The sequence below is a fragment of the Heterodontus francisci genome, chromosome 38 (assembly GCF_036365525.1).
Source record: "Heterodontus francisci isolate sHetFra1 chromosome 38, sHetFra1.hap1, whole genome shotgun sequence".
In the NCBI taxonomy this organism is placed as follows: domain Eukaryota; kingdom Metazoa; phylum Chordata; class Chondrichthyes; order Heterodontiformes; family Heterodontidae; genus Heterodontus; species Heterodontus francisci.
In genome coordinates this window covers 36,993,961-37,009,802 of record NC_090408.1, presented here as the reverse complement: position 1 = coordinate 37,009,802, position 15,842 = coordinate 36,993,961, and the positions used below count along the sequence as shown (strand labels likewise).

Here is a 15,842-nt window from a genome sequence, read left to right as displayed (position 1 = left end):
TTTACTTCACCGTCTCTCACTCTTTCTAACTTCAGTGGTGTCCTGTACACTGGGCCTTGTCTGCTCACTTGAGATTCATCGTGAAAGAATGAAAGCAACTCATCAAATGTTAAGAGCAAGAGGAAAATTCAGAAGGGTGATAAAGGCGTAGAAAGGACAATTGAAGCAATCAGTAATCAGATGCATTTCTGGAGGACAGACTGAGGGATATGGTGAGAATGTTGGTAGGTGGGGTTCATCTCCAAAAAAGGATAGGACTAATTGGGCCTCATGCTGCATCTACAAACTCTAATGTATCAAAGCGCCCCCATTTAAAATAGGAATAAACATCAACTTTTACCATAGATAACATCCTGCCGCTTAATCACTTCCTTCTTCTGCTGACACACAAAATTGTTGTCCACCACCAGACTCCAGGAGTCCGCTTCCAGCTCTTTAGCATCCGACTCGAACTCTCCCATCAGCTGCCCGTCCATGACATCTGTACCTGTGGGAACGTGGAGTACAAATGGAGAGTCTGACAATAAACATCGATGTCCAGCACTTACTGTAACTACATGTCACCACATTCGCACACACCCGACTGGCAGTAACATTGGAGATTGAGATCTCATTTTGGTGGCCACTGAAACAATTCGAGTCACAAATACTATTGGGGTATATGGCAATGGCCTTTTTACACAAGCCGAAGACATCTGAACTCCACAAATAAATGGTGCACAATTCTTGTATTTTAAATGTACATTAGATTAAGTGAAGAGTGAACACTGAAGAGTGCCTGCAGAGTCTCATCGACAGGTTTGCGGCTGCCTGCAATGAATTTGGCCTAACCATCAGCCTCAAGAAAACAAACATCATGGGGCAGGATGTCAGAAATGCTCCATCCTTCAATATTGGCGACCACGCTCTGGAAGTGGTTCAAGAGTTCACCTACCGAGGCTCAACTATCACCAGTAACCTGTCTCCAGATGCAGAAATCAACAAGCGCATGGGAAAGGCTTCCACTGCTATGTCCAGACTGGCCAAGAGAGTGTGGGAAAATGGCGCACTGACACGGAACACAAAAGTCCGAGTGTATCAGGCCTGTGTCCTCAGTACCTTGCTCTATGGCAGCGAGGCCTGGACAACGTATGTCAGCCAAGAGCGACGTCTCAATTCATTCCATCTTCGCTGCCTCCGGAGAATACTTGGCATCAGGTGGCAGGACCGTATCTCCAACACAGAAGTCCTCGAGGCGGCCAACATCCCCAGCTTGTACACACTACTGAGTCAGCGGCGCTTAAGATGGCTTGGCCATGTGAGCCGCATGGAAGATGGCAGGATCCCCAAAGACACATTGTACAGCGAGCTCGCCACTGGTATCAGACCCACCGGCCGTCCATGTCTCCGCTATAAAGACGTCTGCAAACGCGACATGAAATCTTGTGACATTGATCACAAGTCGTGGGAGTCAGTTGCCAGCGTTTGCCAGAGCTGGCGGGCAGCCATAAAGACGGGGCTAAAATGTGGCGAGTCGAAGAGACTTAGTAGTTGGCAGGAAAAAAGACAGAGGCGCAAGGGGAGAGCCAACTGTGCAACAGCCCCGACAAACAAATTTCTCTGCAGCACCTGTGGAAGAGCCTGTCACTCTAGAATTGGCCTTTATAGCCACTCCAGGCGCTGCTTCACAAACCACTGACCACCTCCAGGCGTGTATCCATTGTCTCTCGAGATAAGGAGGCCCAAAGAAAAGATTAAGTGTTATTTAATGCCCAGTATAAATTAACTTTCAAACCATTCACACAGAATCAAATAATACAGTGCAAAAGAAGCCCTTCGGCCCATCGAGTCTGCACCAATGCATTAAAGACACCTGACCTGTCTACCTAATCCCATTTGCCAGCATTTGGTCCATAGCCTTGAATGTTATGACGTGCCAAGTGCTCATCCAGGTACTTTTTAAAAGGATGTGAGGCAACCCACCTCTACCACCCTCCCAGGCAGGGCATTCCAGACGGTCACCACCCTCTGGGTAAAAAAGTTCTTCCTCAAATCCCCCTTAAACCTCCTGCCCCTCACCTTAAACTTGTGTCCCCTCGTAACGGACCCTTCAACTAAGGGGAACAGCTGCTCCCTATCCACCCTGTCCATGCCCCTCATAATCTTGTACACCTCGATCAGGTCACCCCTCAGTCTTCTCTGCTCCAGCGAAAACAACCCAAGCCTATCCAACCTCTCTTCAGAGCTTAAATGTTCCATCCCAGGCAACATCCTGGTGAATCGCCTCTGCACCCCCTCCAGTGCAATCACTTCCTTCCTATAATGTGGCGACCAGAATTGCACACAGTACTCCAGCTGTGGCCTTACCAAAGTTCTATACAACTCCAACATAACCTCCCTGCTTTTGTAATCTATGCCTCGATTGATCAAGGCAAGTGTCCCATATGCCTTTTTTCACCACCCTATTAACCTGCCCTTCTGCCTTCAGAGATCTATGGACAAACACGCCAAGGTCCCTTTGTTCCTCGGAACTTCCCAGTGTCAGGCCATTCATTGAATACTTCTGTGTCACATTACTCCTTCCAAAGTGTATCACCTCACACTTTTCAGGGTTAAATTCCATCTGCCATTTTTCTGCCCATTTGACCATCCCGTCTATATCTTCCTGTAACCCAAGACACTCAACCTCACTGTTAACCACTCGGCCAATCTTTGTGTTATCCGCGAACTTACTGATCCTACCCCCCATTGATTTGCTGTTATACCATCCTACTGTAGTGGGTCAACAGGAATGAAGTAGGCGTATTTTAAATATAGGCAATACTGGCAGGCATTCAATGGATCCTCACATCCTTAACTTCGTGTATTGTGCAAGTGGTAAATTTTCTAAGCTACCTTCTGTACTGGTGATTGAACTTCTTCCAGACCAGATCTTGGGAGACCATTATCCAACTGGGTTTGGAATAGAATAGGATCTTGGTGATTATGCATAACTCAGTGAAGATATTCAGAGATAGGTCCTGATCTGAACCATTAAGATGTTTGTGTTCTGTGCAGTCAGATAGCAGTACCCCAGCTTCGGGTGTCCCTGCCCTTAGCCTTTGAAATGATGCTGTGAGCATTAGTACATGAACAGGGTATGAAATGGGTTAACTCTCCCCATTATAATAGCAGTCAAAGGATTAATATTTAAAGGCAGCAAGCTATCATTTGCATGGCAGAGTTTCATGGGCTTCACACACAGTGGGATTCAGCAATCATCTTCCCTTTGGTGAGGGGCTGTTGTCGATTGAGCGTTTTTTTTTTAAAAAACACTAAAAAAAAAAAATCGTTTTGTAAAAGGGGATTCTGTTTGCTTCCTTCTGTTTCATCGGCACTTCACTTTGACTGTTCATAAGGCCCTTCAACTAAAGCTTTTTAAAATAAAGGAAAAGTACGAGGGCCACGTGAGCCTTCTCTCACTAAACACGATTCTTACCTTCATCAGTCAGCGACTCCATTGACTCAGTCACTTGTTTTATGTGGTTTAGAGAGTCAGTCGACTGAGACAAAACCCGCCAAGAAGCAAGGGAAGTTTCATCAATAGCAGGTCTACACAGGACAATAAAAAAAAACAAATTCAACTTGCGTAAAGGGGAATAAGCTGAACTATAATGGCACTAAAATATAAAAGGAGTTACACGAAAATGCTTTGCTGGGTCTCCTGATAACTTCATGGGTCAAAATCAGTGCCTGTATACTGCTATACAGACCAGAAGGTCTCATTTGCGCTTAATTAAGATCAGACAAAACAGCAACCAGGGCACTACAACTGGCCGCCTCGCGCAAAGCCTGAGGAGGAGATAAATTTGTCAGTGGTCCTGCTGCTGATTGCTGTCCAGTGATGCTTCATAAAAACACGTGTACAAACATGATTAAAGACACAATCATGTAGGATGCTCTCCCACATTCACTATTTAGACTCACACTTGAAGAGTAGGCACTTGTGTACGGAACTGGAGAATTACTGGTGTCTGTGAAAGTGCACCCCAGGAACAGTCTGGGCTTCAGAGTTGGGAGGGAACAAAGGAAGGCATTTTACATTTTGAAACCATGATGCAAGGACACAAACAATATCTCATCACATCATTGTGACACGACGATACAGGCTATTGTCCCCTTCCTAAAAAAAGGACATTTCATCTTTCAGGAAGCAATATGTGGGACTCTCGCTTTGTCATTGTGAAAGCTCCTTTTTTCAGAAGGCTGGTGAAGCAATGATTCACTCGGGTGTGAAGCTCCCATATGGTCGGCAATGAGGCAACGTGAGTGTTAAGTTTTCCAAACACTCCATGAAAGCATTTCCATTCTGCTGTTCAACTAAAAATGTTTAAGATTATTATGAATGGAGTCTAAGACGACAAATTTTCTTGTCAGCTTATTTTTCTCTCCCACTTTGCTTGTGCCCAACCTGCCCATTAACATATATGCCATTTGGCACTCCTCCTCCAGCATAGTAAACGCCAGATGGTGTGTTTACTGTAACACTGCAGAGTGGATTGTAGGCGTAAGCAATAGATATCACAATGGAACAACACTGTGAATGTCAGTAAGGTGCAACAATTCCAGCAATAGGAACAAGGCTGCATACCCTTTATCAAATGAGTAGGTGTCAACTTATGGGAGGGCAAGGGCCATCTGTTAAACAAGTGCACCATCAAGGAAACAAGCTCAAACGGTGTGGATTTTTGAATAGCATGGGATGTCGACTCAAACATGGTGATGGATTTACGTTATCTGGTTGACGATAAAAAAAAACTTGCAAATGAATCCATTACTGGCAAATTTATAGAGGGATTTGAGGAGACCACAACTAGTGTGCTGCGTACAGTTTTGGTTTCCTTACTGAAGGAAGAATGTACTTGCCTTCCAGAGGGCGCAACAAAGATTCACTAGACTGATGGCTGGGATTAGAGGCCTGTCCTATGGGGAAACACTGAATAGAATGGGCCTATGCTCTTTGGAGTTCAGAAGAATGAGAGGGCATCTCATTGAAATGTATAAAATTCTTAGAGGGCTCAACAGGGTAGAGACTGTTACCCTGCTCAACAATCAAGCACTAGGAGTTGTAATCTCAGCATTTAGGACTGGGATGAGAAAGAAATGTTTTACATTTCTATAGCACTTTGCATGACCTCAGGACATCCCAAAGTGCTTTACAACCCAATGAAGTACTTTTGAAGTGTAGTCACTGTTGTAATGTAGGAAATGCATTGACAGGGTGGATGTAGAAAGGACGTTTCCCCTTGTGGAAGAATCTTGAACTAGGGGTCACTTTTAAAAATAAGGGGTCATCCATTTAACACAGATGAGGAGAAATTTTTGTCAGAGGGTCTTGAGTCGTTGGAGTTCTCTTCCTCAAAAGGCAGTGGAAGCAGAGTCTTTGAATATTTTAAGGCAGAGGTAGATAGGTTCTTGATAAGCAAGGGGGTGGAAGGTTATCGGGGGTAGGTGGAAATGTGGAGTAATCAGTTCAGCTATGAACTTATTGAATGGCGGAGCAGGCTTGAGGGGTCAAGTGGCCTACTCCTGCTCCTACATATGTTCGTATGCAGCAGCTAATTTGCGCACAGCAAGCTCCCACAAACAGTAATGTGATAATGACCAGAGAGACCGTTTAATTTTTTGAAGAGATGTCAATTGAGGGGTAAACATTGGCCAGGAAACCGGGGATAACTCCCCTACTTTTCTTCTAAAGTGTCATGGACTCTTTTACATCCACCTGACAGGCGGCGCCTCAGTTTCATCCCCAAAAAATGAAGAAAAATTTCTTCACTCCATGGATTGCGAATCTTTGGAATTCTCCACCCCAGAGGGACGTGGATGCGCACGACCAACTTGTCCGTCAACGCCTGTAACGTTTTCAACTTCTGTCGTTCCTTTTCGCAAAGCCTCTTAGGGTATTTTGCTGCATTAAATGTGTTAAACAAGTGCAAGTTGTTGCTAATTCCAGTTCATTAATGCAGATCTCTCGCACAAATCATTCAGCACTTTCATACACTACACAAATAACCTAACTTACCCTGCGATATTGGCTATTGACATACTCTTGGAGAGTGATCGGTAAAGGGGCATTTTCCTATTTGGAGCATTCAATAGGTTGTCATCTTGAAGGATTATTGCTGACCTTGGGCGCTCTTTGGGTTGGAAAGCTAAATATATAGAACGCAAACACAACAGGTAAAAATATAACCGTAAAATGTTATCTTACCCATAACTATAACATGATTATGTTAGGCATATGGTGGATATCTAAGCTTTAGTCTCCACAGACTGCTTAGGTTCATACCATGGAGCCCCAAGAAACATATCTAAAATTTAACGGTCTTTAATTTGGAGATATCTCAACCTGCTGATACATCTTGGTATTTGGATTAGGAGTTATCCACAAATAAGGATGGTGCTAAGGACAGCCTTTTCCAAACGCTTAGCTCCACAAAATTCCAATGGGACAAAGCAGTAGATAAGAAATACAACATGTAGGGCTGGGCTTTGAGGACATTATTGCCAGAACTCCTGTGTGGCAGGTGAGCTTGGGAAGCCAATTCATGGAGTCCATCCAAGAATCAGAGGACAGGAACTTTTGGCCAATAATATCAAAGAACCAGAGATCAACAAATCCTGTCCCAAAATTTTAACTAATCAAATTCCACAGATCATGGTCCTTCCAACAAATCAGGTGCCTGATGCTTTATACTAGTTCAGACACAAAAATTACCAATCACATTCTACCAAAAAAAAAAAAATTCTGTGGCACACAGCTATCCTCCCAACAAAGCATCCTAAAAATAAAATCAACAACATTATATATTCAATAATTCATGAAGTCACAGACATCATCATGAAATCTTCCCTCCCCACCTTCCAAGTTCTCCCATGTCTCCCCCTCAGCATTGTGGATAACCAACAAACAGCCTTTATTCAGTGTAAATGCTTTACCTCTGACCTCCAAGTGATCACCCTTGAAATCCTGACCAATGTTATCCTGAGTTCCAGATAGCTGGCAGTAGGCCTTCACCATGAGATCCATTTTTCCCCGTGTAGTAGCTCTTTAGTCTAGCTGCAGGCTAAAGCTGCATGATCCTGACTGACTTGCTCAGTTTTACTGTGCTCAAAGGACATTAGTAATACCCTCACAGCGTACAGGAATGTTACTGAGAGATTATTTTAGCTGATGGCTACCAAAATCCAATAGAAAACAATAATCACACCTCTGTTTTAGTGTTGTGGTGCTACGTTTCTTGAATGCAACTTTTAATTCACCACCTCAAATTGCTCCCATCAGCAGACAGACCTGTACCCGATAGTGTTCCAGCTTAGCATTATACAGCTCAAAATGCTCGCTCCACACACAGTAAAAGTCTGGAAGGCCAGAAGTCCATTACTGCACTGTTGGGTGTATTTCACAAGTGAGGACAATGTGAAAATTTCACACTTATCAAAATGGTGAAGTCGTAGTGACAATTCTGTGTAAACCCCGTAACCCATTAATTGGGTTAAGTATACGAGTATCCCCAGGTAATACATACAGTGGGTTCTAGATACGGATCAAAAGATGCTTACTTTTATTTCTCATGGTGACGTCAGTGGGTAACGTTGAAGAATCTTGGGCCTGAGGGGCTCTTTGTTGCTGAAATAAAGAATTTGATGCTAATTAACATCTATGTCAGGGAAAACCTCGTCAGAAAATATACAGATTATCACAGATTCATCTTGCAGCTTTCCACTGGCTGGCTTGAGCACTTCACAATTAAGTCGACATTTTAGGAATAGCTGAGGCAGCGAACACAATTCCAAATAGAGCAGGGTTACCCAACCCAAACCCACGCGTCGGGTCGCTCTTCCCGGTCTGGCATTCGGGTTCAGGTCGGGTCGGGTCGGGCCGGACACACTATCACACCTCCGGTACGTGGCTCCAATCTTAAATGTACTTTTTAAACAACCTCCCAGGTGCCAGGGTACGTGATGTCTCGGATCGTGTTTTTGGGATCCTCAAGGGGGAGGGGGAGCAGCCCCAAGTCGTGGTACACATAGGCACCAACGACATAGGTAGGAAGACAGATGGGGATTTAAGGCAGAAATTCAGGGAGCTAGGGTGGAAGTTTAGAGCGAGAATAAACAGAGTTGTTATCTCTGGGTTGTTGCCCGTGCCACGTGCTAGCGAAGTGAGGAATAGGGAGAGAGAGGAGTTGAACACGTGGCTGCAGGGATGGTGTAGGAGGGAGGGTTTTGGTTTCCTGGATAATTGGGGCTCTTTCTGGGGTGGGTGGGACCTCTACAAACAGGATGGTCTTCACCTGAACCAGAGGGGTACCAATATCCTGGGGGGGGAGATTTGCTAGTGCTCTTCGGGGGGGTTTAAACTAATTCAGCAGGGGGATGGGAACCTAAATTGTAGTTCCAGTGTGCAGGATGTTGAGAGTAGTGAGGTCAGGGATAAGGTTATAAGGACACAAGAGGGCACTGGCAAGCAAGAGCTTGGTTTAAAATGTGTCTACTTCAACGCCAGGAGCATCCGGAATAAGGTGGGTGAGCTTGCAGCATGGGTTGGTACCTGGGATCTCGATGTTGTGGCCATTTCAGAGACATGGGTAGAGCAGGGACAGAAATGGATGTTGCGGGTTCCGGGATTTAGATGTTTCACTAAGAACAGAGAAGATGGTAAAAGAGGGGGGGTGTGGCATTGTTAATCAAGGAAAGTATTACAGCGGCAGAAAGGACGTTTGAGGACTCGTCGACTGAGGTAGTCTGGGCCGAAGTTAGAAACAGGAGAGGAGAAGTCGCCCTGTTGGGAGTTTTCTATAGACCTCCAAATAGTTCCAGAGATGTAGAGGAAAGGATAGCAAAGATGATTCTTGACAGGAGCGAGAGTAACAGGGTAGTGGTTATGGGGGACTTTAACTTTCCAAAGATTAACTGGAAATATTATAGTTCGAGTACTTTAGATGGGTCTGTTTTTGTCCAGTGTGTGCAGAAGGGTTTTCTGACACAGTATGTAGACAGGCCAACCAGGGGCGATGCCACATTGGATTTGGTACTGGGTAATGAACCCGGCCAGGTGTTAGATTTAGAAGTTGGTGAGCACTTTGGTGATAGCGATCACAATTCGGTTAGGTTTACCTTAACGATGGGCAGGGACAGGCATATACAGCAGGGCAAGAATTATAGCTGGGGGAAAGGAAATTATGATGCGATTAGGCAAGATTTAGGATGCGTAGGATGGGGAAGGAAACTGCAGGGGATGGGCGCAATCGAAATGTGGAGCTTATTCAAGGAGCAGCTACTGCGTGTCCTTGTAAGTATGTACCTGTCAGGCAAGGAGGAAGTTGTCGAGCGAGGGAGCCGTGGGTTAGTAAAGAAGTTGAAGAGCTTGTCAAGAGGAAGAAGGCGGCTTATGTTAGGATGAGACGTGAAGGCTCAGTTAGGGCGCTTGAGAGTTACAAGCTGGCCAGGAAGGATCTAAAGGGAGAGATAAGAAGAGCAAGGAGAGGACACGAGAAGTCACTGGCGGATAGGATCAAAGAAAACCCTAAGGCTTTCTATTGGTATATCAGGAATAAAAGAATGACTAGAGATAGGTTAGGGCCAATCAAGGATAGTAGTGGGAAGTTGTGTGTGGAATCAGAGGAGATAGGGGAAGTGTTAAATGAATATTTTTCGTCAGTATTTACAGTGGAGAAAGAAAATGTTGTCGAGGAGAATACTGAGATACAGACTACTCGGCTAGATGGGATTGAGGTTCACAAGGAGGAGGCGTTAGCAATTTTGGAAAGTGTGAAAATAGATAAGTCCCCTGGGCCAGATGGGATTTATCCTAGGATTCTCTGGGAAGCCAGGGAGGAGATTGCAGAGCCTTTGTCCTTGATTTTTATGTCGTCATTGTCGACAGGAATAGTGCCGGAAGACTGGAGGATAGCAAATGTCGTCCCCTTGTTCAAGAAGGGGAGTAGAGACAGCCCTGGTAATTATAGACCTGTGAGCCTTACTTCGGTTGTGGGTAAAATGTTGGAAAAGGTTATAAGAGATAGGATTTATAATCATCTTGAAAAGAATAAGTTCATTAGAGATAGTCAGCACGGTTTTGTGAAGGGTAGGTCGTGCCTCACAAACCTTATTGAGTTTTTTGACAAGGTGACCAAACAGGTGGATGAGGGTAAAGCCGTGGATGTGGTCTATATGGATTTCAGTAAGGCGTTTGATAAAGTTCCCCATGGTAGGCTATTGCAGAAAATACAGAACTATGGGATTGAAGGTGAATTAGTGCTTTGGATCAGAAATTGGCTAGCTGGAAGAAGACAGAGGGTGGTGGTTGATGGTAAATGTTCATCCTGGAGTATAGTTTCTAGTGGTGTACCGCAAGGATCTGTTTTGGGGCCACTGCTGTTTGTCATTTTTATAAATGACCTGGATGAGGGTGTAGAAGGGTGGGTTAGTAAATTTGCGGATGACACGAAGGTCGGTGGAGTTGTGGATAGTGCCGAAGGATGTTGTAGGTTACAGAGGGACATAGCTAGGCTGCAGAGCTGGGCTGAGAGATGGCAAATGGAGTTTAATGCGAAAAAGTGTGAGGTGATTCACTTCGGAAGGAATAACAGGATTGCAGAATACTGGGCTAATGGGAAGATTCTTGGTAGTGTAGATGAACAGAGAGATCTTGGTGTCCAGGTACATAAATCCCTGAAAGTTGCCACCCAGGTTAATAGAGCTGTTAAGAAGGCATATGGTGTGTTAGCTTTTATTAGTAGGGGGATCGAGTTTAGGAGCCACGAGGTCATGCTGCAGCTGTACAGAACTCTGGTGCGGCCGCACCTGGAGTATTGCGTGCAGTTCTGGTCACCGCATTATAGGAAGGATGTGGAAGCTTTGGAAAGGGTGCAGAGGAGATTTACTAGGATGTTGCCTGGTATGGAGGGAAGGTCTTACGAGGAAAGGCTGAGGGACTTGAGGTTGTTTTCGTTGGAGAGAAGGAGGAGAAGAGGTGACTTAATAGAGACATATAAGATAATCAGAGGGTTGGACAGGGTGGATAGTGAGAGCCTTTTTCCTCGGATGGTGATGGCAAACACGAGGGGACATAGCTTTAAGTTGAGGGGTGATAGATATAGGACAGATGTCAGAGGTAGTTTCTTTACACAGAGAGTAGTAGGGGCGTGGAACGCCCTGCCTGCAACAGTAGTGGACTCGCCAACTTTAAGGGCATTTAAGTGGTCATTGGATAGACATATGGATGAAAATGGAATAGTGTAGGTCAGATGGTTTCACAGGTCGGCGCAACATCGAGGGCTGAAGGGCCTGTACTGCGCTGTAATGTTCTCTGTTCTATGTCCAGTTACAGTTTTTGTTGCTTATCTGCACAAGCTTAAAAAGTGAAAAATGGAAGCTAGGTTAACTGAAGATTCAGGTTCAGGTCAGACGTGTTCTGTCGGGCTCGTCGGGTTTCATTTGCAGACCCGAGCCGGCCTTTAATTCCAAAGGTTGTCCAGTTCAAAAGATACAAATAAATCAAGATGATTCTTTGGCTTCCATCACCATTTCCAGTTGTGCCTTACATTATTTAAGACTATCCAGAAGTTAATTCCACATTCTGATTATTCTTAGTGCGAAGGTCTTCTGGACATCAGTCAAAAATCTGCTTTTCACCGATCTGAATCTATTCCTGCTTGTTCTACCATCATAGTTTAATGTTTAGATTTTTACACTCAATGGGCTGGATTTTGTTCCCAGCCTGACGGCAGGTTCCGCGGGGAGGACAGAGCCGGGAAATCGGAGCAACCCACCACAGAGCCCAATGCTGGAATTGCCAGGCCCCAACTTCCCAGCGGGGAAGCTCTGTGGCGGCACCGCCCGCACTCTGCGGTGGGACCATGCTTTGAATATTGAAATTACCTGTTTGAATACACTTTAATAGAATTTGTCACAATCCTAACAGCCGTTTTCAATCTTCAGCTCACTGTGCGGCACTCATGCCTTCACATTCCCATCCTTGTAAAGCTAGTGCCACTGAGGCAAGAGTCCTCGGTGTCTGCACAGGTTGGTAGGTTACACCCTGCTCTTAATCATTTTTGCAGCGAGCTCATTAAATTTAAGTAGCTAGAAACTGGGGAGTTGGGGGGGGGGTGGATTTGGAACTCTGCATCCATTAATCATGCATCAGCAAGGGGGACAGTGGATGGGGTCAACTCTACATCTTTGGAACTTTTTGCAGGCTGGCAGCTTTTTAAAATTGCACCACCTCCTGCTCCAGTCTCAGATGACGCCATTCACAGCAGTACTAAGGCCGCCCCTGCCACGTGATTTTGCAGGGGGGTGGGGGGGGAGGGGGCCCCACTGGCCGCCATGCATATGTTAATAAGCTGTCAGACACAAGATCACAGCGGGACAAGACCCGTGTGTGCCGGCGCTGTTTTTCTCGCCCGCCACCACTCCCAGCGGCAGGACATGATGATTCAGCCGGATGTTACCTCTATATCTCTACAAGATCCCTGCCTGATACTACGGATCAGATTCCTGCCAACTCTTTGCAGTGCTCCCAGGTTTTAATACCTCAAATTGTGAGCTAAACAAGACAGAATACTCAAGGTGGGGTTCAATCGTCACTGGGATTCAAAGTTAAAATTTAGCTCTGGCTGATGGGATGCAAGCTTCACCTGACTGCTGGTTGTTAGGCCCCTATGTGACACAAGGTTGGACAGGCTCAATTTAGTCCCTTAAGGGGATGGATTCCAGTACAAAAGCAATTACACTGGATTAAGAATTTCACTCAAACAGGCGACAGGATTTATAATATGGGAACTGGAACAATCGGGGACAATCCCTTTTTGTCCTCAAGACATCAATTTAAATATTTTTGAGATACACTCACTGTTGTATTGTGCGCAAATGTAGCAGCTAATCTGAACACAGCAAGACCCCACAAACAGCGATGAGATTGATGACAAATTAATTTTTTTTTTTCCGTGGCTTTGGAGGAGGAATAAACAATTGGTCAGGCCACTCGGAGAACACCCCTGTTCTTCTTTCAATCGTGCCATGGGAGCTTTTATGTCCACTCGGGCCTCCGTTTCACACCTCATCCAGTAAACAACATTTCCCATTGTGCGGTACTACAATGAACTATCATCCTGAAACACATGCTCAAGTCTATGGAACAGGTCTGACACAGGAGTTGAGAGTGCTACTGCTGCGCTACAGTCACATAATTGGAGGCTTACTCTGCATCAAACCTATACTATACATAAACTGGAAATGCATGATGCTGACATTAGATGCCTGAAACCAAAGGAGTATTCCATTTTCTAGCATCAATATTCTGCACCTTGAGGAGTACAAAAACTCATGAGGAACAGTTAAGTGCTAAAATGGCTTCTCACATTGCACACAGAGATTGAGAATATAAATACCTTCTGTTTAATCTTGTTACAGGAGGGCAGACTATCCCTGCAGCCCTTGTGGACTTGTGCATTACAATCTGAAGAGATAGAAAAATTCAAGTTGTTAGAGAAAAGACTTCACCAAATTCAGTTACAGGAAACCGACATAAACCACTATAAATATGTTTTTAAAAACGGTTATCCTTGAAGAGCAGTACTTTTTTTGCACCTAATTATCTTGGTGGTTTCAGAGAACAGGATGCAGTGAAATGCAAGTAGAATAACTATAACAGCTTGCATTTATGTTACACCTTCAGTGCAGCACAATGGCCCAAAGTGCATCACAGGAACATAGTCAGACACAATAAAAGAGTAAAGCACAGAGATGGGGCAAAAGATGCAAGGATAGTCAAAAGGCAGAAAGATTTAGCACCAGCGAGCCAAAGCACACAAAGGCAAAGAGATGCAGAATGGGAGAGCAAGAAAGAAAGAGGGACAAACAAGCTGAGGGGTAGTGACACACACACCAACAAAAAATGGCAGCTAAGAACAAGAATGATGCAGACATGGCAAACTCTACAATCCCTGCCAATCTGAAACCAAAGATTGAGAGAGATTTGATAGAGGTGTTCAAAATCATGAGGGGTCTGTTCACAATATATATCAATGATTTGGATGTGGGGACCAAATGTAATATTTCCAAGTTCGCAGATGACACAAAACTAGGCGGGATTGTGTGCTGTGAGGAAGATGCAAAGCGGCTTCAAGGGGATTTGGACAGACTTAGTGAGTGGACAAGAACATGGCAGATGGAATATAATGTGGAAAAATGTGAGGTTATCCATTTTGGTAGGAGAAATAGATGTGCAGAGTATTTCTTAAATGGTAAGAGATTAGAATTTATAGATGTACAAAGGGACCTGGGTGTCCTCGTCAATAAGTCACTGAAAGCTAACATGTAGGTGCAGCAAGCAATTAGGAAGGCTAATGGTATGTCAACCTTTATCGCAAGAGGATTTGAGTACAGGAGTAGTGAAGTCTTGCTTCAATTGTACAGAACCTTGGTTCGACCACACCTGGAATACTGTGTGCAGTTGTAGTCCCCTTACCTTTGGGAGGATATTATTGCCATAGAGGGAGTGCAACAAAGGTTCACCGGACTTGTTCCCGGGATGGCAGGACTGTCCCATGAAGAGAGATTGAGGAAACTATTCTCTAGAGTTTCGGAGAACGAGAGGCGATCTAATTGAAACCTAGAAAATACTTAAAGGGATAGACAGGGTAGATGCAGCTAAGATGTTTCCCCTAGTTGGGGAGTCTAGAACCAGTGGACATAATTTCAAAATAAGGGGGAAGCCACTTAGGACCAAGATGAGGAGAAATTTCTTTACTCAGAGGGTTGTGAATCTTTGGAATTCTCTACCCCAGAGGCCTGTTGAAGTTCAGTCATTGAGTATATTTAAAACAGAGATTGACAGATTTCTAAATACCAGTGACATGAAGGGATATGGGGATAGCGTGGGAAAAAAGACATTGAGGTGGATGACCAGCCATGATCGTATTGAATGGCAGAGCAGGTTCGATGGGCTGAATGGCCTACTCTTGCTCCTATGTTCCTATGACAATAGATAGGGAGAAACTGTTCCCATTGGCAGAAGGGCTGAGAACCAGAGGACACCAATTTATGATTGGCAAAAAATGCAAAGGCAGCGTGTGGAAAACCATTAAAAAAAAATGCAGTGAGTGATTAGTACCTGGAATGCAGTGCCTGAGTGTGTGATGAAGGCAAATTAAATCGAGGCTTTCGAAAGAGGATTGGATAATTATCTGAAGAGAAAAAATTTGGAGAGCTACTGAGAAATGTAGGGGGAGTGGGATAAGGCGAGATGCTCTTGCAGAGAGCTGGCACAGACACAATGGGCTGAATGGCCTCCTTCTGTGCTGTAACCATTCTATAACGCAGCAAATGTTGGAACTACGCACAAGGTAATGAGTAAGCAGTTGAGAGCGCAAAGGCTACATAATATTTTGAGGAGATTCTTCAACAGAAGGTGAAATGACTCAGCTGTAAGACTGAAGAGAGTCACATAGGCAGCGATGACACTATTTGTAAATTCTGTTTTTAAAACCCAGTACTTAGCTGGTAAAATGATTTAATCTGCATTTACATAGAACTCACCTCTTAGAAAAGAGATCCTTAGAAGCTTCATGGAGGTGCAAGAAATGAAAAAAAAAAACCTTAGCCAAACAAGGAGGAGTGACCAGTAGCTTTTAAGGTGGGTACTGAAGGACGAGGAGGAAGGGGAGAAAGCAGGGTGTTTAGGGAAGGAATCCTAGACCATGGAGCCCAGGTGACTGACTGCATGGTTGCCAATGGTGGGTCAAAGGGAGGAGAGAGATGCATAGAGGGCCAGACATTTTTACCACAGTGACAGCGAAGGGACTTACTGTTTA

At 44.6% G+C, this 15,842-nt stretch overlaps 1 protein-coding gene across 7 annotated transcripts in view; it reads right to left on the bottom strand.

The window, feature by feature from the left end:
- LOC137352536 (A-kinase anchor protein 13-like) overlaps window positions 1-15,842 on the bottom strand; it is a 424,312-nt gene that overhangs the window by 43,863 nt on the left and 364,607 nt on the right. For 6 of the 7 annotated variants that reach the window (XM_068018105.1, XM_068018108.1, XM_068018109.1 and 3 more), the window contains 5 exons: window positions 13,419-13,486; window positions 7,582-7,648; window positions 6,041-6,170; window positions 3,458-3,570; window positions 341-517 (listed from right to left, as the gene is read on the bottom strand). In XM_068018105.1, coding sequence (XP_067874206.1) covers window positions 341-517; window positions 3,458-3,570; window positions 6,041-6,170; window positions 7,582-7,648; window positions 13,419-13,486 — 555 coding nt within the window. The remainder of the gene's footprint in view (window positions 1-340; window positions 518-3,457; window positions 3,571-6,040; window positions 6,171-7,581; window positions 7,649-13,418; window positions 13,487-15,842) is intronic. The other variant, XM_068018107.1, reaches the window with a different exon arrangement.